We start from the raw sequence: 22,812 nt of genomic DNA, 5'->3' as shown, positions 1-22,812 counted from the left end.
ATCACAGTTTGAGTCACTGCTTTTGCTTATGTTAGCCCAGCATCATTTTCTTTTATGCCTTTCAGCCTGACTTTCAGCTCCTGTAGCTGCTTAACACTTCCTTATCAGAGTCCGTCCAAAGTTTAGAAAACCAACCTAAATGAAAGTGTTTAATTCTGCAGACCCTGACTGTACCTGAATAGCCCTAGTCCAGATGCTCGGACTCCAGTGGTCATAGTCAGTGTTTAAGGCTGGGAGCAGGATTCTTGTGGTTTGCTGTCTGTTGCCATGGAGATGCACATTGCAGACTGACATAGAGAGGACTGAGAATAAACTGTTTCTTCACTTTATTAAAGGTACAAACATGCAGCAGCAGATGTACACAACATCATATCTCCACCCCTCTCCCTTCTTCCTTCTGCAAGATCATCTGCGGGGCCCTCCTATGTATTCCAGACTACCAGTGCCACCCGGCACGTGTATATTAAACCCAACAACTGGAATTAGATCAAAGTGTTACAGCTCCTGCAGTGGCAGTGAAACTATTCAATGAGAGACCCAAATTGTCCTGGAAATATAGCTTTTCCCCGTCAAATGGCAGACAGGGAAACATAATTTAAAAACACTTATTTCTGATGCATACAGGAACTATTGTAGAGATTCTTCCTCTATCTGCGAGAATTTTGATTTTTTTCAAAGGCCAGAATGACCTTGTAAAGACAGACAGACGTACTTACCTCTACATACCATCAGTAATTCTTGTGGCTACTGTGAGACTACTCTCAATAGAGAGAGGTAAGTATTTGTGTATGTCTTTTAAGTAGCAGGGGCCTAGAAAGTGGAGTGAAAGACACCATCTGTTTTATAATATTTTGTCTAGTCTAAGGATGCCAAAATGTTCCCGTGATTTCTTTTTTTCAGTGTTATGCCTTTTCAGCATAAGCAGCACACTGTGAGGCTTCTGAAGTCCATGCAGTTGTTGTGAAAATCTTTTTTAATTTTCATTGTCATGTAAAGACATGAAATTACACATGAAAAAGGAATAGTCAGGATTTTTTGTTTATAAGAGGGTTGCCCAGTGAAGATGTTTTATTCTGTTCCAGTTTTTCCTTTACAATGTGTTGTGGGTTTTCCCAGTGTTTTTTGTACTGCAAAATTCCAAACCACATCAAATAAGCCACGTTTTCTATGGTATGTCACCAGTATTTATCTCTGGCGTGAGTTTTGGATTTGGGTTGTTAGGTTATTTTGGTTTATTTTTGTCTTTTTATTTTTCTTTCTTTGGAGTCAAGTAAAGGTCATGACTCAAGAAATAAGTAGACTAACCCTATTTTTCATTTTGATTAGATTACGGTAATATTCTCTGTGTTACACTGCTTTCGTTGTGACCACATAGACAGTAAAGTTGGTGCAGTATGTGGCATCTTGCTTAAGTACAACATTGTATGAATGTCACATTACATCAGTCGTCTAGGATCTGCACTGGCAGCCAATATATTCCAGGTTTTAAGATGTTGGGTTGATTGGTTAATCAATAAGTTGTTTGGAACCTATTTACCTTGTTGATTATCTGTTTGTGTAATACTGCCAGCAAAGGAGCTTGAGCTGAACCTTGTTGATTTTTAAGGGTAGGGGTACTGGAAGCAGGTTATTTTCCAGGATGAGTTTTGGACTCATGAAATTGCTCCACGTTTGTGTACCAGAAATCCAGTTTGTCTGCATTTGGAAGTGCTGCAAAGTCCATGTTTTCTTGTGCAGGTTTAGGAATGAGGTGGCTTTGGGCTGTGGATATGCTGTTGTTTATCATAGAATCATAGAATGCTAGGACTGGAAGGACCGAGTACTGTCTAGACCATCTCTGTTAGACATTTATCTAACCTGTTCTCAAATATCTCCAGAGATGGAGATTCCACAACCTCCCTAGGCAATTTATTCCACTGTTTGACCACCCTGACAGTTAAGAACTTTTTCCTAATGTCCTTATGTGGGCTGATGCGTGTTTGTGTTTTTAATAAAGTAGAATGAATAGTTTATTCTTGGTCCCCTCTATGTCAGTCTGCATACTGGGCCTTTCTATCTCCATGGCAACGAAGACAGCAGGCCACAAGAACCCAGCTTCCAGACATGGTGGGTGGTTCAGTGCTTACAGTTGAGGAGAGGGGCTGGCTGGAAATAAGAATTCATTTTTTTATGAAACATTTCAAAATTTTAAAAATTATTTTAATTCCCCATCAGAATAAAACAGAGACCTTTCCAAAAAAATTGTGCAAAATTAATAATATCCCCACTTCAGAATAGCTAACAGTCTTGTACATGGGCTGCTCACCTGGAATGTGGTAGATGCAGATTTAAGTCCCAGTTCTGTTGCTTTGGAGTAGGGATTTGAACCCAGGTTTTCCTCATGTTAGGTGTATGCCCTAATCGCTGGGCTATTGGCTATTGATTGGTAGGGTCTGTCTTTGTCTCTTTTTGTTTTGACCCAGACATTATGTCCCAGAAATCTCAGCAAATTCAGATTCTTATCCAAAGTTTTTGTCAAAAAATTCCTGACCAGCTCTGCTGATCAGGCTGCAGTGAACCTAGTTCACAGTCAGCATGTGGGTGAGTTCCATGCCCGGAGACCTGATTACGCTACACTGAACCCAGCTTTCATCTGGTCTGTGGGTGAGGTCCAAGCTGAGGGAGTTGAGAAGGCCTATAGAATGTCCTTTAACTGGAACAGAGCCAAGTCAGTGGAATGGAATTGAATAAGGTTGGGGAGTATTGGTTGGTTTCCCCCAAGCAACACTCTTCCTTCCCCACCTTTTCTCTAGATGTAGCTTGCTGAGCAAGTAGGAAGGTTTCACTGGGGATTCCTGAATTTAAGATAAAGGCAAGAGTTTTCCAATAGCTACCTGAAGAAAGAAATTCTTGCTCCAGCCCAGCATGTAAGGAAGGTCTGTGAAGGGTGTCTGATGTGGAGAGAACTGAGACAGAGAATTCTGGCTTACACATGTGGTTTTTCATTCTTGGATTCTTCTTGTCACACGCAACTGATCCATCTTCAGAGGATTTCTTTATGCCCAGAGTTATTTTTGAGGGTCATTTGTTAAGGAGTTTGAGAGGGAAAAGGGTTACCTCCTGGAAATCCCTAAATTTCCCATCAAGGCTCTGCTGCACATCATTTGAGTTGAATCGCACTTGTAAGTGTTTGTCATTTATACTTTTCAGCATTGAAAGCTGTCATTCTGGAATTCTCTTCCAGAGGGGTAGTTTTTCGGTCCAGCCTCACTGTAAGATCTGGTTGTTCTCAGTTGCCATGAAGACAGCTGTACCATGATCATTGTAATTGGAGTCAGAGTGAGGGCCTATGTTCCATGGACTCCAAGAAAACAAGGAACGTGGGGAGCTGGGCTGGATGTAGAGTGGCCATATGACACAGCATTTCATAAAGCTCCATTATTTGACTTAACCTGCATTCTGTTCCACTCTTTGTGGATGAAATGTGGTGTCAGCTTCTGAAATGTGAGTTGTCTGCCATGTGGTGCAGTGAGTTGTCAGTATGAGCCAGAGAATTCAATCTGAAGCTCCCCAGAGCCCTGGATTTTGCAGATGAAAACGTAGAGGCCAGTGATGGATCCAGTGCAAGGAGGAGTTGGAGTTGTGCACAGATCTGGCCATGCAGGAGCACAAGCACAATAGGAAGTAAAACTGTTATGTTACCTTATTGAGGGAGAAGGCAGAGAGATGCCTGCATTACTGTGAAGCTCTCCACTGCCTAAAACCTCACAGTCGGCCTAGTAACTTTGAGGACCTGTTGTTCCCGAAAGCAGAACGAACCTTAAATAAAACAGGTTTTTCTGCCAGAGACCAGTGCTGAGGAGATATCCTGTGTTATGCACCCTGGCTGCTACATTCAATTTTGGGAATTTGACAAGACTCCTTAATTTGGTACTTGGGTCACCACCCATAGGAGCAGTGACTCTGGGAAGACAATCTCACATGAGAGATACTGAGAGATGAGGCATGCAGCAAAACCTAGAGAGAGGATGAAAACCTCAGAGAGGACAATGTGCCCAGAAGTGCATAAGTGAAACAGAGCTGGGAAGGGGCCATGGTTCCATACCCATAGCTGCATTTACAGAAGGAGACAGCATGAGTGGGGCAGAGAAGTATCCCACGGTAGGACACCATTTGAAGAAATGTGGCAAGTTGAGCTATTTATTTTTTTAGCAGTGTGTGCAAGAGAAGAAGCAGCTCTCAGAAAGATTTTCAGACTTGTACAGCAAGAGGCTAGCACAGCAGACAACACGGATGACTTGTGACTCTGAGAGAATATCTGGTTCTGTCTTTTGGGACAGGAAGGCAACAAGGGACAATGCCAAACTCCTGTGAATGCAACAGTGTTAAATGGGAAGAGCCTCCTGCAAATTCACGTGAATAGCTGGACCTCCGGCACTGTCATTCCTAAGGGTGAATTGGAGTTTAGCATACCTTTACCAAAAGGGAAAAAAAGGCAATTGTAAGCCAATAATGTAAAGTGAGAGCATGAGGCAGCCCTTAGCCTTGACCAGTCCACACAAGAAATTCACTTCCTGGACACTACTGTGTGCAGATAAACGATGGTTACATAAATACCACCCTACACTGAAAACTCACGGACCGCTATGGTTATCTACACGCCTCCAGCTTCCATCCAGGGCACACTACACGATCCACTGTTTACAGCCAGGCACTAAGGTACAACCGCATTTGCTCTGATCCATCAGACAGAGACAAACATCTACAGGACCTTTACCAAGTTTTCCTCAAACTACAATACCCACCTAAGGAAGTGAGGAAACAGACTGATAGAGCCAGACAGGTGCCCAGAAGCCACCTGCTACAAGACAGGCCTCGCAAGGAAAACAAGAGAACACCACTGACCATCACATACAGCCCCCACCTAGGGCCTCTCCAGCGCATCATCAGTGATCTGCAACCCATCCTGAACAATGATCTTTCACTCTCATAGACCTTGGGAGGCAGGCCTGTCCTTGCCTACAGACAGCCTGCCAACCTTAAACACATCCTCACCAGCCACTACAAATCACAAACCAGTGACTCTAGGCTTGGAACCAGCCCTTGCAACAGTCCTCGCTGCCAACTCTGTTCTCATATCTACACCAGTGACATCACAGGACCTAATATTAACTATACCATCAGGGGCTCCTTTACCTGCACATCTACTAATATAATATATGCCATCATGTGCCAGCAATGCCCCACTGCAATTTACATTGGCCGAACTGGACAGTCTCTCCGTAAAAAAATAAATGGACATAAATCAGACATCAGGAACGGTAATGTACAGAAGCCTGTGGGAGAACATTTCCATCTCCCTGGACACTCAGTGGCAGATTTAAGGGTGGCAGTCCTGAAACAAAAAAAATTCAAAATCAAATAGAGAGAGAAATCTCTGAGCTGCAATTTATGTGCAAATTTGACTCCATTAACCATGGATTAAACAGAGACTGGGAGTGGCTCGCAGCTTACAAAGACATCTTCTCTGCTCTGGGTGTTAATATCTCCCCATTAGACACTGACAAAGGCTCACATCCCGCTGTCTGATCTGACTTGTTTTTTCCTCCTTTGATAAGTATTGTTGATATTGGGCCATTTTCACCCTGACTGAATAGACCTTGTCAGCTCTGGTCCTCCCTTTTACTGGGACCCCACTCTTTAAATTCCCCTCTGAAACCACCTCCCCACTCATGCATCTGGTAAAATGGGTCTTTGCCCATGAAAGCTAATGCTTCAAAATATCTGTTAGTCCATAAGGTGCTACAAGACTTCTTGTTGTTCTCTATGATCTCATACTAACTCATGTAAAGCATAGCATATTTGTACCACTTGAAGTTTGTGTTGGTGGACAGTAATCATGACAGCTTCCTGTAGGTGAGTACAGACTTATAGGCCTTGGGCGTAGTCAGGATGCAGCTCAGAATTTTATAGTTGCAATGCAGGAAGCAAAAGTGAGAGTCCCATGGGTAATGGAGATAATTTTAAAAGTACATTAGTATGTTTTCAAAGATTACAGGTGCTTCAAAGGGAAGCTGCAGCTGAAAGTAGAATGCACAGTGGACTCTATGTGCTTATCATGAAAGAAAATGCCAGTGATGCTGTCTAATTGCATACACAAAGAACTTGAAAGTGTGCAGAGCCAGAACAAGCAGAGCCACCTTAGAGGCCAGAACAAGCTGGGTAAGCAACATGTTGGTAACGAAGCCATCAAGCAAGTTACACATGTGCACCAACCCGAAGCCACTGGACTGGATGCTGAGAAGGCATAATATCCTCTGGCCACAGTTGATGACTCCTTGCTAGAACCAGTGTCTTTACAGTCTGTGATGTGAGGAACAGGTTTTGGCGCACAAGTCAGAATAAAATGTCCGGTATGTTGGCTAGCTTTGCAACACCATGTGGTTGCTACAGATGGCTGTACATTCCAGTGGGTATAAGCCCAGCACAGAAGATGTGCCAGGAAGCAGTCGCCCAAGCGCAGGAAGGATTTCCTGAAGTTGAAATAACTGGAGATGGTGTTGTTACTGTAGATGACGGGAGCAACAATACAGAAACTGAACAAGAGCGTGAAAGAAAACTGACTTTTGTACAACGACGCAGGAACAAAAATATAAAATTCTGCCCACGAAAAATGTCAGTGTTGGTGACCTACGTTGGACATCTGTTCACATAGAGGCTGGAAGCAGATAAAAGCAGAGACATTCCTTCTCCAGGGAATGTGAATGGGATATACAGTACTCGGTAAGAGTGATAATTATTTTTGTCTGAGTTCTGTCCGCACTTGGCTTCAGTGGCTCAGAAGGTGGCATGTTGAGTGGGACTGGGCCTGTCCCTAACAGCAAATATCTGACAGGCTGAAACGTATGATAACAGATGCTCATGTTTTTAAGTGCTACCTGCCAGGAGGGAAACTAATACTTCTGTGTGATGCAGTGAAACAAGGATTGGGTGTGGTTCTTCTGCAGGAGCAGCTAGTTGCTTATGTCAGCAAAACCCTGTCAGACTGAATGGTGACATACCCAAGCAGAAAAAGAACTTCCTGCTGCGATGTTTAGAGTGGAGCAATTTCATCAGTACAGCTATGACCACCTAGTAATAAATACAATCAGACTGCAAGCTTCTGGAGAGAATTATGGCAAGCCTCTTCAGATTGCTCCAGAGTGATTGCAGTGCATATTCGTATACCTCCTGTGCTTCCAGGTACAGATCAGATAATACTTATTACTGGTGATAGCTCACATCAAGAGCAGGCGTATACACCCCACCATTATTCAGTTGTGGGAAGGGAAATGGGACACTGAATCCATTACAATGCTGCAGTGTCTCCCAGTTTCAGCAGCAACGATAACAGAAGTCAAAGTCTTTGAAAAAGGACATTGGGCTACAGGGGATCTGGAGAACAGTACTAGCATGGTGGTCAGAAGACAAAAGTCAAGGTAGGAGCAGAGCCATATTTTTGAACTGAAGATCACACTGACTGTGCAGGATAGACTCCTATTTTGCGTCCGCAGTACTGTTGTCCTTGCCTCATTATTTAAGAATGTCATACAAAAAATACATCACACTTGGTATTGACGGCTGTTTTAGGCTTGCAGGTATGATCACTGGCTCGGAGTGAATACACACTCTGCTCCTTTATAGAATGTGTGATGCTTGCTAGCAGAAAGAGATCCTTGTTCACTACGGCTACGTCTACACGTGCACCCAACTTCGAAATAGCTTATTTCGATGTTGCGACATCGAAATAGGCTATTTTGATGAATAACGTCTACACGTCCTCCAGGGCTGGCAACGTCGATGTTCAACTTCGACGTTGCTCAGCCCAACATCGAAATAGGCACAGCGAGGGAACGTCTACACGCCAAAGTAGCACACATCGAAATAAGGGAGCCAGGCACAGCTGCAGACAGGGTCACGGGGCGGACTCAACAGCAAGTCGCTCCCTTAAAGGGCCCCTCCCAGACACACTTTCATTAAACAGTGCAAGATACACAGAGCCAACAACTAGTTGCAGACCCTGTATATGCAGCACGGACCCCCAGCTGCAGCAGCAGCAGCCAGAAGCCCTGGGCTAAGGGCTGCTGCCCACGGTGACCACAGAGCCCCGCAAGGGCTGGAGAGAGAGTATCTCTCAACCCCCCAGCTGATGGCCGCCATGGAGGACCCCGCTATTTCGATGTTGCGGGACGCGGATCGTCTACACGTCCCTACTTCGATGTTGAACGTCGAAGTAGGGCGCTATTCCCATCCCCTCATGGGGTTAGCGACTTCGACGTCTCGCCGCCTAACGTCGATTTCAACTTCGAAATAGCGCCCAACACGTGTAGACATGACGGGCGCTATTTCGAAGTTACTGCCGCTACTTCGAAGTAGCGTGCACGTGTAGACGCAGCTTACATGAGCTGCCCATTTGACCCAAGGAAGACGTGACAGAAAAATTATGTGTCTGTATGGAAAAGCATTACTTGGTTACAGTAGACTGTTGTTCAGATTTTTTGGATGTTCATGTCCACTTTGCAAGATACGGCATTCCAGAGGCTGTATTCTCTGACTGTAGACTCTACTTTGCCTCAGAAGAATTCAAGAAAGATGCATGCAAGTGGGAGGTTGACCATTGCGTTTTCTCCCCAGCATATTCACAGAATAATGGTAAGGTGGAATCAGCTGTGAAAACATCTAGGGGACTGTTACAAGGTTATTTTTTCTGTTTCAGAAAACATGTTAGCAATTTTGGCACAGAGAAATACTCCCATCATAGTAGTGCTGGTACAGTCCAGCACAGGCACCAGTGAGACAAAGGCCCAAACCACTGATACAAGTGGCAAAAGCTCTGCTAGCTAGAAGGAAACACTGCTGAGTGGAGAAAGGAGGTTCTAAAATGTGATAGGAGAGCCAAGGAACTACCTGCTCTGGCGACAGGCAAATGATTCAAAGGAACAGGAGGCACTTATGAGCCCGCAGATGCTACAGCCAGAGAGAGCCTACACAAATCACAGAAGGCATAGAAAGAATCGTCTGGAGGCCAAACCCACAAGGACATGAGAAATTTGTTGGAGAGATGTTTCGCTAAACTTGGAAACAGAGATTGGTAACTCCCCATGTGGTTGCCTGTTAGGGAGATCAATAGACTTTTCCAATGAGGTACATTAGTCCGTGAAATTTTCTTATAAAAGAAGCTGAGTGAAAAAAGGGGGAAATTGTACCAAGAAATGTTAGTTGAAACACAGAAGCAAACAAAATAGTTAGATTCTAAAAACATGTTTGGCTGTCCCAACTGATAAACAGTGTGGAATGTTCATGTTCTGATAATTACTTGTTTCCTTTAAAAAGTTCTTGGTGTTTGTTATTTACTTGTTTAAGAGTAACAGCTACTGGCCTTAAGTAAAGCTGGAGCATCATTGTACCAAAATGTTTACAGGCCCATTCCTAAACAGCTTACAAAACAAATAGACACTGTTGACAAAGTGGTGAATAAAGGTGGTGGTGATTCTCCTATTCTGCGTGTAGAAAAGAGAGGTACACAAGTAGTTTTCCCCAGGTCACCCATGGAATCTGAATGAGACCTAGGAATTAACCCCAGTTGTCCTGAGTCTTATTCCAGAGCCTGAGCCAAGACCATCTTTCCTCCTATTACGAAGAGTAAGAATAGTCAAAAAATCAATCCTGGAGAAAGATGAGAAGCTGATCACATTCAGATCAGGAGAAAAAAATAGGCCCTCAGGTCATAATAATATTTTATTAGGTTACCAAAAAGGATGCTGGTCATGGGCCCTGTCTACACTAGCCAAAAACATGCAAATGGCCATTTCGAAGTTTACTAATGAAGCGCTGAAATACATATTCAGTGCCTCATTAGCATGCGGGCGGCCGCGGCACTTCGAAATTGACGAGGCTCGCCGCCGCGTGGCTTGTCCAGATGGGGCTCCTTTTCGAAATGACTCCGCCTACTTCAAAGTCCCCTTATTCCCATCTGCTCATAGGAATAAGGGGACTTCGGAGTAGGGGGCGTCCTTTCAAAAAGGAGCCCCATCTGGATGAGCTGCGTGGCGGCGAGCCGCGTCAATTTTGAAGTGCCGCAGCCACCCGCGTACTAATGAGGTGCTGAATATGTATTTCAGCGCTTCACTAGTAAACTTCAAAATGGCCATTTGCACGACCATTTCGAAGTTTTTGGCTCCTGTAGACGTAGCCATGGTGATTTAAAAAAAAGAAAAAGAAAAAAAGCTTAGCCAACTAGTAACAGGGAGGGATTAGTGTTTTCTCAGTAATTACCATGTTTCAAATAAAAATAGAAATCATTGGCATTACCTGGGGATAAAACTGAAGTAAAGTAGCAGAGAAACAAGTTCTAATATTATTACTATAGAAGTATATACAGGTTGAAAATCTCTCATCTGGCACCCTTGGGATCTGACTAGTGCCAAACGAAAGAATTTGCCAGACCATGAGAGATCAGAATTGCCTAGCACAATACCAGCACTGCTTCTACTCATTGGGCTCTTAGGAGACACTTGAGGATAAATTACAGTTAAATAACAGCACAAACACTGAGAGCCAGGGCTGGTGGCTGGAAACAAACTTTATGGGACCATGGGAAACTTGGCTGCATCCATTGTAAGTGGTCATCCAGCTAACTAAAATCATGCTGGACTATGGATGTTAACAGGTGAGAGAGTTCCTGATTAGAGGGTTTCAACTTAGATTTGTATATATTATTATATTAAATGGTTTTAAATGGTTTAGTTTTAGCTTCCGTAATTCTGGAATTGGATCATTTGGGACTGGATAAAAATAAATCACTGACAAAATAATTTTATGGAAGATTGCGATTGACATAGGCATTACTTGGTCTCATGCATCTTTTCCTCATTCATATTTTTTCCTGAAAACCTTTTAGGATATAAGGAAGAGGAATTTAACTGGTCGTCATATCTTAAAACATGTAAGGCTCAAGCTGCTCCCAAATCTTTGTTTGAAAACCAAAACACGGTATGTACTTTTATTTGCAACTTCTTCAATGCTGTAGAAAGTTGTTAGTGGGTTTATTTGTATCATTTCAGTGGCATGAGACTTTGGAAACCCCAAAAATATTTTTTTTCTCTTAAGGTTTGATAAATGATTAATTTGTATTAAAATTCACCTCTCAAATCTAAATGAATTAAATTCATATGTCTGCCTGTAACATATATCACATCCATAAAAATGAGTTAAAAGAACTTTGAAATTGCAATGTCAAGCACTTAAAAGTTAAGAAATATTAGAATTAAGGTTGTCTGCTTAACTATAATTAAGCCCCTTTCTGCATATGTCTTATTATATAGTCCTTAATTATATTAATAAACACTATTTTTCCACAGGTATTATGGCTCATTCAGTACACAGGATGAATGGGCTAATTTAAGTCTGGTATTTCCTAACTTTCATGTATTTATTTTTGTAACTTTCATATTCTTTTAACATTTTACATATATTTCTTGCACTTTTATAAACTGAAAACTCCTCAAGTTTTATCATGTGAAATAATAATTTATTTTATGGCTCTTTTTTATCAATTGACATAGTCATTGCTTTGTCATTACATAAGTCATTACACTACAATTTATCCTCAAACAGTTTTATAGTTTCTCAGTGTGTTACATACCCCTCACATACTCCCTGTTAGGTAGGGAAGCACTGTTATCTACAGGTGGGGCGCTGAGCCACAGAGAGGCTAAGTGACTTTCCCAAGCAGTCAGTGGTGGAGCAGGTCATTGAACATGTATCTTCACATCCTAAGCCAGTCAGTCCCCTGACCACTGGATGATCCTTATTCTCCACCTGAGCTAGTAGAGTATCTGGTAGCAGTGGAAGCTTGTTAATGTGTGTGGATCTGCCACTAAAGGGAGATGACCTATACACTTTCTCAGTGGGGTTCACATCTCTTAGACCACAAGGCACGTTGAGACTCAGGAACATAAGCACTGTCTTTTGCTCTAGCCCGGGGTGTGTGTATGTGCTTAACCCCCACCCCTCTGCCCCAAGAGCTGTCCCCACGCTGTCCTTTCCCCAACCCCTCACTCCACTTCTTCCCACCCTTGCCATACTCCCTCCACCTAGTCTCTGCATCCTCCACCAATCTTGCTGCATCCTCCCTCATCCCCCCTGGAGCCTCTGCTGTTTTGCAGTAGTGGAAGGTGCTGGAAGGCAGAGAGAGGAGTAGATGAGTGGGGCTGCCCGTGGGCAGGAGGTACTGGGGAGGAGGGGTAGGGGGGGAGCACGGGTGCTGTTGGGTGCTGAGCACCTGTTAATTGTTCCCTGGGCGTGCTCCAGTCCTAGAGGACCCATGGAGTCAGCAGCTATGCTTGGGACTAATAGGTTAATTTCTAGGTTCTGTAGGGGAGTGTGTCTCATGCCTTCTGCCTCTGTCCCTCCAGCCTCTCTCTGTCCCCATCAGTTACTAACCCATTGCATTTTCAGCTGCTGTCCCCACAGACCCTCCCTGTCCCTTCCCATTACTGACTTCTTCTCCCCTCCAAACCTTCCTCCCACAGGCCCTACTCCCATCCCCTTCTCTATGCTCTTTGTCCTGTTCCAGTCTCTCCCTGTTACCCCATGCCAATTCCTGTCAATCCTGTACTGCTTTCCACCCTGGCTTCTGCTCCTGGCCCTGTTCCTGCTCTTAGTCCCCTCTGTCCTGTAAACTCTGGTCCCATGTCCTTATTCTTCACTCTTTGCATTTGAGTCAAGCAGCTTCTTCCTTCTGCACGTCATCTGGGCACTAGCAAAAATGAGATTGAGAACACAGGGGCGAGAGGTTCTCTGCTTTCTGTTCCTGGCACTGAAGCATCTGGGAGTAATAATTTCAGGGACCATGTTGCTTAGCCCTTGCAGTCTTGGCATGGAGTGTGCTCAGTCACTGTTTTGACGGTACGTATTTCCAGTAAGTCTGTCAGAGCAGTAGCATGGTCCTTGCGGAAGAAGTCATCATTTTTACATCTCTTCAATGAAAAGTAAAAGCATACATTCTCCATGTTACAGATATATAGGGGGAGATTAAATGATGTACCTATGATCACAAAGCTTACCAGTTACAGAGCTGGGAAGAGAAACAATCTCTTCTGTTAATCATTTACTCATGAATCTTCCCTAAATAGTGTAATATTGTTTATGCTCTTGTGGCACCCCTGGATTTAAGCTTGCTTTTGTCCTTCTCAGGCTAAGAATATTGACCAAAACATGGAATACTTTTTTAATCTGCATTAGGCATAAGAAAAAGTTAATTTTCCTTTTATCCACCTTTTTACCCAGTTTGGCTATCCTTCCTGTATCGTGAACTGACCTCATGCTATTTTTGTCATTTTGTGGGACCAGGAGAAGACTATCAGAGGTAGTGTTTTATGAGGCAGAGTCAAAACCAAAGTGTACAAATTTTGCAACATGGTCAGAAATTTTTGGTTCATAAACCATAATCTCAGAGTCTGTGTCTGTTTGAGCATCTTTCATGTAAGCTTATTGTGCTGGTACTGCATTGTTGTCTAGCTAACTGAAAAAAAAATTAAATGATGGTAAATTTGTAAATGACACATATGTATTGATTGTGGATACTGGGGACGTTTTGGGATGTAAAGTGTGTTATTTATCTTTAATTTAAAATTTCTCTTTGAGTAGACAGTTATTCCATCAGGATTTCGAGTGGGAATGAAGCTTGAAGCTGTAGACAAAAAAAATCCTACATTCATCTGTGTTGCTACGGTAACAGACATGGTAGACAATCGTTTCCTGGTTCATTTTGATAACTGGGATGAGAGCTATGACTATTGGTATGACCTTTGTATTGTTATATTTTAATAAGTCAGATCATAAATTTAAGATAGTATCTTTCCCTAATACTTTTTGTATTCTGCATGTAGTTGGCACATTGGCTTTTAGTAGATTTTTATAAATATGTCCTTCAGAGCATTAACCATCTATCATAGATGTTAGGGGCCAGGCTAGCAAATATATATGTGTTCAAGTTGCATGTACAGCTCTTTCCCAAGATTGTAGAAAATGAGTGTTGTAGGTGCATGTAGGAGTAAATCTGGTATAATTAATTTTTCATTTATTTTTGCAATATATCTTCATGTTGAACATTCACATGGATGTGGACATTCCCACACCATCAGTATTAGGCACACTGGTAGCCACGACTCAAACAGCAGCTACATTTCATCGTGTGTCTGAGTCTGGCCCATATGCCCTATTAATAAAATTCGTTGAATGGCATGATGATCTCTTGATCCTGCTGCAGGACAGTTCCGTTGTGTAGTCAGACCTTCAGTCGTGTTTCCTAAGGCTTTAGCCAAGTAACAAAGTGATGTTAAGGTCCTGCATTCCTTGCAAACTGCAGCTAGTAACTTGGTTCCCTGATATGTTAATTTTTTGCTGGGTAGAACTTTAATGTGTGGAGCTATATTGAGGCTGTGGAGGGTGAGCATGTAGCAAAATTCCACCTTATTCATTGGATGTACTGACTGTAATTTTATTTCTTGTGACATTCAAGTTGTTGGGCAATTCATTTTTAGTTTACAACATGCATATTTGCATTTCCTACATACATCTTGTACAGTAGGCTGTATAACGAAGCAGAATGCTAATGAGACGTATTGGATTTTTATTTGAATCCAAAGTAAAATGTAAACGAGTAGTGAAACTTGAGAGGTTTGCTGTTTTTCCCAGATAACCTTGCAAAAGTTTGAAAGGTTATCAGAAACTTACTGAACTATTTTGTCATAATATTCCTAGCTAGCTCCCATTCTCAACTTTGTGTTAACATTTTATGTTGAGAAACCGGCAGCGTTGTGGTTAAGGACTAGAAAAGACAAGAAGGCAAAATAAGAAATTGTTGGTTAAAAATAAAAGGCAAAAAAAAATTGTTTGAGGCATTTATGTGCTGTGGTAGTGGTGGTTGCAGAATCTTTGTAGAAAAGAACAGAATAGATTAAAATAGTTACTATGCAGCCATGGAAGTTGCGATTGAAGCTGCTGATGCCAATACATGAATTATTAAAAGGGTGGCAGGCAGGCAGGCATAGTAAATCCCTGATTTACACGAATTTGACTTATGCATTTCTTGTGTTAAGGCGAGTCAGATTCGTTGCTGGGTGTTGGCCCAGTGCAGTGCTCTGCAGCTCCAGCCCCAGGGAACTGTTGGCCAGGGGAATCCCTGGCAGCAAAGGGGCTGTGCTCTGCTGGCTCTCAGCCCTTTTGCTGCCAGGGATTCCCCCCAGCCTCGCAGCTCCCTGGGAGCTGGAGCCAGCGCATCTTGCTTCCCCCAGCTGAGGGGGGAGGGGTCAGACTGTACAGTGACATGGCTGCCGCCTGGCTTCTCCCAGCTCGGGAGGGGGTGGACTGGTGCGGTGGCGCAGCTGTCGCCCGGCTTCTCCCAGCTGGGGAGCCGGGGCCTGGAGTCAGCGGCAGAGCACTGCACCACTCCCCCAGCTCACAGCTGCTTTGCTGCTAGGGACTCCTCTGGCCCTAGCAGCTCCCTGTGGCTGGAGCTGGTGGAGCACTGCTCTCTGGCCAGCTCCGAGCCCGTTTGCTGCTGGCGTTCCTCGGCCCCAGCAGCTCCCTGGGGGTGGAGCTGGCACCTGCCCCCACCTCGACTGGTGCAAAATTTGTATTACGCCTGGTTCCCCAAGCACACACAAATCGAGGGTCTGCTGTATTTAGATCAGACAGAGCAAAGCACTAAGTAGTTATGGGCTATGTTCACCAGGTAATATGATGTATATGGAATTAGAATTCAAATAATATCAAAATAAAAGGATTAATGATTATTTGTAGGAAATCGTCTAATGATAGAGAAGTAGCAGGTAATTGGAGAAAGCTGAAAGTTTGAGGGGACAAAACCATTTATTTATTTATTTATTTATTTATTGAGATTTAAATAACACATGACTAACAGTACATTAAAATCTCAGCAACATTAAAATCATCAGTTCAACAGCTTGCCAGTCTTCTGAGCAACTGAAGAGTTTAAAACAAAGTTATTCAGAGCTTTAACACTTCCTTGTTGTTCTCAAATTACTGTAAAACACAGGAATGAAAATCTCCAGATTTCACATTAAAATAGTTCTAACTGCGCTATGGTACCTTTTTATAGGACAGTGTGAATAAAATTAAAAACCTCTGCAGAGGATTGAAGAAATCACTTTTGCGCATGCTTATTTGGCATGTAAGATTGCGCAAGATCCTGGAGGGTCCCAATCAGTGACATTATTATGCAGTTTTCCAATCTGTCTGGAAAAGTCCTGGGGATACTGCTACAAAAATATACATGAAGGAGGTGGTGTAAGATGTTTTGGGCAGATTTTTTTGTTTTTTGTGTTTGTAAAACATGTCTCCATGAGACATTTAGATATACAGGAAAATCCACCCAAAAAAAAAATTCCTTGACTAAGGCTGCATCTACGCTACTAGATAAATTCGAATTTAAGGTGGCTAGCTTGATATTACCATGTGACCGCCTTCACTGTAAATAACATTAGGTCAATTTAGAGAACACTAATACCAATGCCATAATATAGTTGGTACCTCCTGGGTGTGGCGTTGAGTTCAAATTCAAAAGTTTGATGAAAGGCCAGTATGGAAGTACCATGTCTTCTCAGTGGTTTACATTTGTGCGTTTCCCCTTCCCCCCTACAGGGGCCTGCAGTGGGGGTCTTTCCTGCTCTTAGCCACATCACGTGGGTAGATCCCAACCCAATAAAAGAATGTGCCTACCATTTGGTGCTGTCCATGCTGCCAGGCAGCACCAGTCCTGCTTTGCGTGTGGTTAGGACCCCAAGGGCGGGAAAGAATTTCAGGGGCTTGCAGCCCCCGGGGGCGGGGGGGAGTCTGTCCTGGCAGCTAACATTTTCAGTGACTTGCTGTCACATGGGGGACTACTTCAAGTGTCTCCCCACCAAAAATATTTTCAGGGCATTTCTGCCACCAGGTGGAAGTCTTCTGTGGCAGCTAAGATATCTGTGGGGACCTACTTCAGCTGGCCTCCACCCTAAATATACATTCAGGGCCTTTGTGCCACCGGGGGGAAAGTCGTGCCTGGTGGCTAAGATATTCAGGGGCCTGCTGCTCTTTCTACTTGGTGGCTAATGTAATTGGGGGGGCTTCTTCAACTGGCCCCCCCACTAAACCCTATGGCCCAACAAGGACCTGGGGACTTAATGTTAAAGACTAGTGAACATACCCAGAATGCTATGGGGATGAGGGAACTGTGGGATAGGTTCCCACAATGCACTACGGCAACGTTCGATGATTGCCAATTGAGTGTGGCCTCAATAAGTTGACTTTGTGAGGAGCACAGGGGGATGCAAGGATACTCAAATCGCATTTATAAATTTCAGAGTTACAAAATCAATATTAAATTCTATTTTAGCCTAAGTGGCCTCTACTTCCCCTCTTTTGTACTGGTATGTTCCAGACTGGCATGGAACTGAAGAGAAGGAGGGAAGGAACATATATGACTGATTAAAACAAACAAAAACAGCAAGAGAAGCATGCTGACAGAAAAGGAAATCTGAAAGTTGGTCCCCAGGAGTGTACTCACTGCTCTTTGTCCAGAGTTTTAGCTATCAAGATAGTTGGTGCTTTAGAAATATCTGAGGTACATGCACATTTAGGAAGTTGGACACTGGACAGATATGCCTGTTCCTAAACGTAGGGAGAAGAGTACTATAAGGCTTTTTCAAAGTGATGGGCTTTGCCTGTACCTGTCATACTCAGTACATGTCTAAATCTATAAAGATCAATAAGGGAAAATGCTATGTGCAATACATGCAATAGATATTCCTAAACAGTTATCTTTATTCCTCATGAGGTCTTTTCAGACTTCTAAAATTCAGCCATTATTTATGTTGTCCAAGTGGAAATAAGCTTTATGTTCATAAACTATAAATTTCTTTTCTCTTATATAAATGAAAAACAGCTGAAAGTAATTTTACCAGAAATCAACAGCAGAAGAAAATATAATCTCTAAAGTTGTATATTATAGGCTTAACTTTCAGCCCATAGGTATTTTTTCTGAACATAAGTGAATGGCTTAAAATGAAAATATCTTAGTTAGAATTATTGTCACTGCTGCAGCATTATAATGCAAGATGATAATACTTTCATGGCTTATAAATCCCATTAAATAATTCATTGGCACTAATTTAGGAGGAGGAAAAGTGAACAAAATAGAGAAATACTTATATTAAGGACAGTAAAATTTGCTCTTCATTCTCCAAATGTAGCCATTCCCCCTTCTTATCTAGAAATGAGGGAACATTGGTATCTCTGTGAGAGCAATACATGCTAGGGTTAAACTTCATTATGTCAACGTAAAGCAGTTGTGTTTTTTCATTTCTGCAGCTCTGTGCCTCGTATTTTAAGAAGTAGCAAAATTGCTTTTCTGTATTTGAAAAATAATTGTGATTAATGCATTCAACATTCATAACTAATGCAACTACATAATGATCAGAGTTAAATATTTAAAAAAAATGAGAGGAATAAGGATCCAGGAATAGTGAATATTTTAATCATTCAAATCTTTAAATAGCATTTAGTCCTGGTTGCAACTTGGGACCTTACTTTTGAATCATTATTGAGTCAGTGCCCTAGCCCTGACCTTGACCTGGGACGTCTCTTGGGTCACAGTGATGCAAACCAATGTCGTAAGTGTGATGTAAGGATGTCCTAACAAGTGCATTAAAATGGAAGAATGTCCGTATGTTATCTTTAGGGCAATAAATCAATGCATAATCCTGACATTCTGGGGGTCTGTTTCTAACATTGTTTGCAGATGAAACCCACGTTGTATAGATGTGTAATTGCTGTGACTCATGATGGTGGTAAGAGGAAAAAGAAAAAAAAGTTTTGTCCATCCTAAATAGCTTAATATAGGTATTCCTAAACTCCTGGTGATCAACAGTGAAAGGCAAGGAGGGCGTGTAATACATGAGAATTCTGTACTCTTGCAAAGTAGTCAGTAGAAAGAAGCAGTTTGAAAGAGGGTGTAGTTTAAGGCTATCGTCCTTAAGTAATCATCTCCTTTCCTGTGGATGGAATTTTGAAACATGACTGTGTTGGCCTAACTGCTGTCATTGAAGTCAGTGGTGAAACTGAAAGTGTAATCTAAAACTTCAGGATGTTTCCAGGTGGAACTGTCTTAGTACAAGGATGTGTTATCTGTTGGTGTGAAGAAAATGAGTAATGGCTGTGGGTTCCTGCTGACACCTGAAATCAGGCCCTGGAGATAGATAATGTGACAGCGTTTTAGAGAAGAGACAAACAGCACTGCTCAGTGTGTGGCTCAAGGCCCCACTGAGCCATTCTGTAGGTATGCCTTGTGCAGACCAGGTGACTTGTGAAATTTCTGCACAGCCATGGCAGCTCTTCTCCCTTCTCATCTGCCCCCTTGTTGCATGTCTCGCCACAAAGAAAGCCAGCATGTAGATTTGGATTGTTTGACTATCTAATTCCTGTGTCATATCCAGAGTGTTGGGAGCAGAATGAACACTTGGAATAACCTACAGAAGGCTTACATCCACACTCCATATGCCATCTGTTGTTATTTTTTTGGTACCTAGTGGGGTGTACCTCTAAAAACTGTTCTGTCTGACTTATGAGCTGCTTGTGAGCTCTTCTGACATGATCAGTTCTTCTCCTACATTGCTCAAAGAGGATCACTTATTTTTTGAGAGGAGCACATGGGATTAAAAAGACCGAAGACACAGTAAATGCTTTTAATTCACTGCAGTATTATTAGTTTTGAACACGGTTGATATTAATATAATAATTGTGGTGAAATGCTTGCAATGAAACACTAGATGGGGCTATTAGATGACTTCTTTTGTGTGTAGCTAACTTGGCTACTGCATATCAGCATGATAGTCAGAGAAGTTGTACGAATAGCCATACTTACCATGTAGTGCTATTTGCTAATGATAATACCTTATCATGGATCTTTATAAAAACATGAATGTTGAACAAAAGATCTGCTGTAAATACAATAGTGTCTATATTTAATAAAAGTAATTCTTGTGTAAATCTGAAATATCAAAATAAAATTTTATTCAGTGGGAAAATTGATAGTTAATCCACAACAGCAAAAATAATGTAGATTTGTTATTAAATAAAAAAAAAAAAGGTTGTTATTAAATAAAACAGTGTTGTGTATATCTTTCAGTGGAGACACATTTTGGCTGGGTCTTAGATCTCTGCTCAGCACTCCTGCCGTCAGAGCTCTGCAAAGTGAGCTTCTCAGGATTGCAGATGGCTGCTTATTTGCATACTCCCACAGGTCATTACCATAGCCATGCGATAGTTCGGTGCCGGCAGAAGGGGGTGCCGGCATTGCAGAGGCCTCATGGGACTGGTGACAGGTAGGGGTTTAGCCGGCCAAGGCACATCCACACGGCCTCTGCAGTGCTGGCACCCCCTTCTGCCGGCACCGAACTCTCATGTGGCTGTGGTAAGGAGCTTCGGGAGTACGTAAATAAGGCCACTTTGCATAGCTGTGCCCGCAGGAGCTCTGAGTAGAGCTCTGTGTAGACCCAGCCTTTATTTTCTGAAAAGAATTAATTATTCATTTGTCTCTTACAGTCTGAATTATAATTATTGAGTTGTGGATATGAAACTGTGAAACGCAGTAAAAAAATCTCTTCTGGTCTTAAACTCTGTGACTCTCAGTGACTGACCTGAGTAACAAAATTCAAAATAGAATCTAGAATTCTTAATCTATGTCATGTGCTTAGTCTGCCGGACCACAGCTGTCTCACTAGAACAGAGATGATTATTCATGAAAGAATACTTTGTCCCACTCAAGATAAAAGTAATCAGTTTTATGTCTTTATCATTTTTTGAAATGACCGTAAATGGCTCTGAGGCAGTGGTAACAGGGCACTGTAAAAATGACCATTAATCTCACACGATGGCTGTGTCTCTGTATCAGAATGACTTAGATGTTCCGGAGTCTTTTGCAAATGGAACATGAACTCCTAAGTAGCTTATGTGCTTTTGAATGTTTTACTCAAACTATTCCGACAGCATAAAGGCAATGAATCTAATGAGGTAACGGCTCAGTCTGTGCAGTTTCACTGCCTCTGCCCCTTAATGGGTTTTGGAGAGAGACAGTATCTACCTGATTAACTAATTACCTGCTTCTTTACTTCTCTCTGACATCTCTGTATGGAGAGAGAGGCATAACTATGCCTTTCCTTGATCTGCTCCTGGCAGAGCTTTTTTGACCCAGGTGTAAAAGGCCCACTCATGGGGATAGAATATGAACCTTTGGGAACTTCACAACCCTATAAAGAGTAGACACAGATGTGCCTTTTTTAAAATGCTGTATAACTAATAATCTTAAATACATAAAACATGCCTTTTTTGTAAAGGATAAACTGTTAGTACACTTGATATTGAGCTTTAGTTTCTAGAGAACGTTTTTGCCCCTTAGGGCTTGATATATTTGAGGTTAGCAAAGAGAAATACTGGCACATCTGTTTATTTTCCATTTCATTTAAAAAAATCACTATCTAATTACCCTAGAAAGGTATTTCAGCATTAGGTCTGAAATCTATAAGTAGAAGGCTTGCTGTGTGATGACGGTAATGAGACACCCTGCTTACATTGCTATTATTTAATACACACAATTAAATACACCTATACTGGACTTCATCTATTTGTCATGTAAACTCACTTTCAAAGCATTTTACTTTAATGCCCTTTACATATTGAGAATTTAAAGAAATATTTCTTTAGTTTTGTTTATGTAGCACAAGTTCAGTGATTTTAAATAACCAATGGTTTAGTCCTGTGTCCTTTTGCGTGTTCAATTTCCAATTGAAATCAATAAGTAGTTTCTGTGTAGAGGGAGTGAGGAATTAAGCATGTATAGACACGGAGGTGTGGTCACCTCATATATCTTTGACTTATGCAGAAATCCTCCTCCTGTGACAATAACAGGGTAGACCCCTCTGTGTTCCACAGGAGATAACTATATTAGAGACTACGATATAGCAAATGCATCTTTGCAAATGCAATATAGCAAATATAGCAAATGCATCTTTTTACTTAAGTTGCTGCTGTTCTTTAATTTTTATATGGCTTAGGATGCTGGTACTTTCCATACTTGCTAGCCAAATGAAGGCAAATAGATCGATATAATCATATAGACCCCAACCTTGCAAGAGGATCCCCACGACAGACTAGGGTTGCCAGGCATCCGGCTTTTGACAGGAACATCTGGTTGGAAAAAGGACCCTGGCAGCTGCAGTCAGCAGAGCTGACCATGCCACTAACAGTCCAGCTGGCTGCAGTGTCAGCAGGGCAGGCAAGCTCTGTGCCCAGCCCTGTGCAGCTCCTATGAAGTGGCTGACATGCTCCCACCCCCAGCTCCTAGGTGAAGGGGCTCCAGCCCAGCGCTTCCTCCTACCCCTGAGCCCCTCATTTATGGTCCCACTGCAGAGCCCAGAGGCCGTACTCTTTCCCACATCCCAAACAGATTTCCTTGTAAGCTGGGAGCTTGGGCATTTGCTTAGGAGAGATTCAGGTGCCACTTGACTGATTACCAGAGTGCCAACAATTGCCCACAGTGGACAGCTTATGTTTCTGGTGGTTGTGCACATCCTCACTTCCCTCAGCACATAACAAAATTTATTCTGCCCATGGATGGAAAAATTAGAGGGAATACTGGTCCCAACCTCTTTTCTCAGTCTGGTGAAAACAAGAGGGTGGGCAGTTGAGGGAAGGGAGTGTCTAGTGAGTGGGGGTCGCAAGGCTTCAGAGAAA

The 22,812-nt window shown here is 42.4% G+C and overlaps 1 protein-coding gene across 4 annotated transcripts in view; it reads left to right on the top strand.

Moving 5' to 3' along the window:
* The window catches only part of L3MBTL3 (L3MBTL histone methyl-lysine binding protein 3), a 160,656-nt gene that overhangs the window by 64,030 nt on the left and 73,814 nt on the right, over positions 1-22,812 (top strand). For all 4 annotated transcript variants that reach the window (XM_074988773.1, XM_074988770.1, XM_074988772.1 and 1 more), the window contains 2 exons: positions 10,919-11,010; positions 13,669-13,820. In XM_074988773.1, the coding sequence (XP_074844874.1) occupies positions 10,919-11,010; positions 13,669-13,820 (244 nt within the window). The remainder of the gene's footprint in view (positions 1-10,918; positions 11,011-13,668; positions 13,821-22,812) is intronic.

The sequence above is a fragment of the Carettochelys insculpta genome, chromosome 3 (assembly GCF_033958435.1).
Source record: "Carettochelys insculpta isolate YL-2023 chromosome 3, ASM3395843v1, whole genome shotgun sequence".
In the NCBI taxonomy this organism is placed as follows: Eukaryota; Metazoa; Chordata; order Testudines; family Carettochelyidae; genus Carettochelys; species Carettochelys insculpta.
Note: the sequence above shows the minus strand (reverse complement) of the source record. Positions and strands in the feature narration are given on the sequence as shown.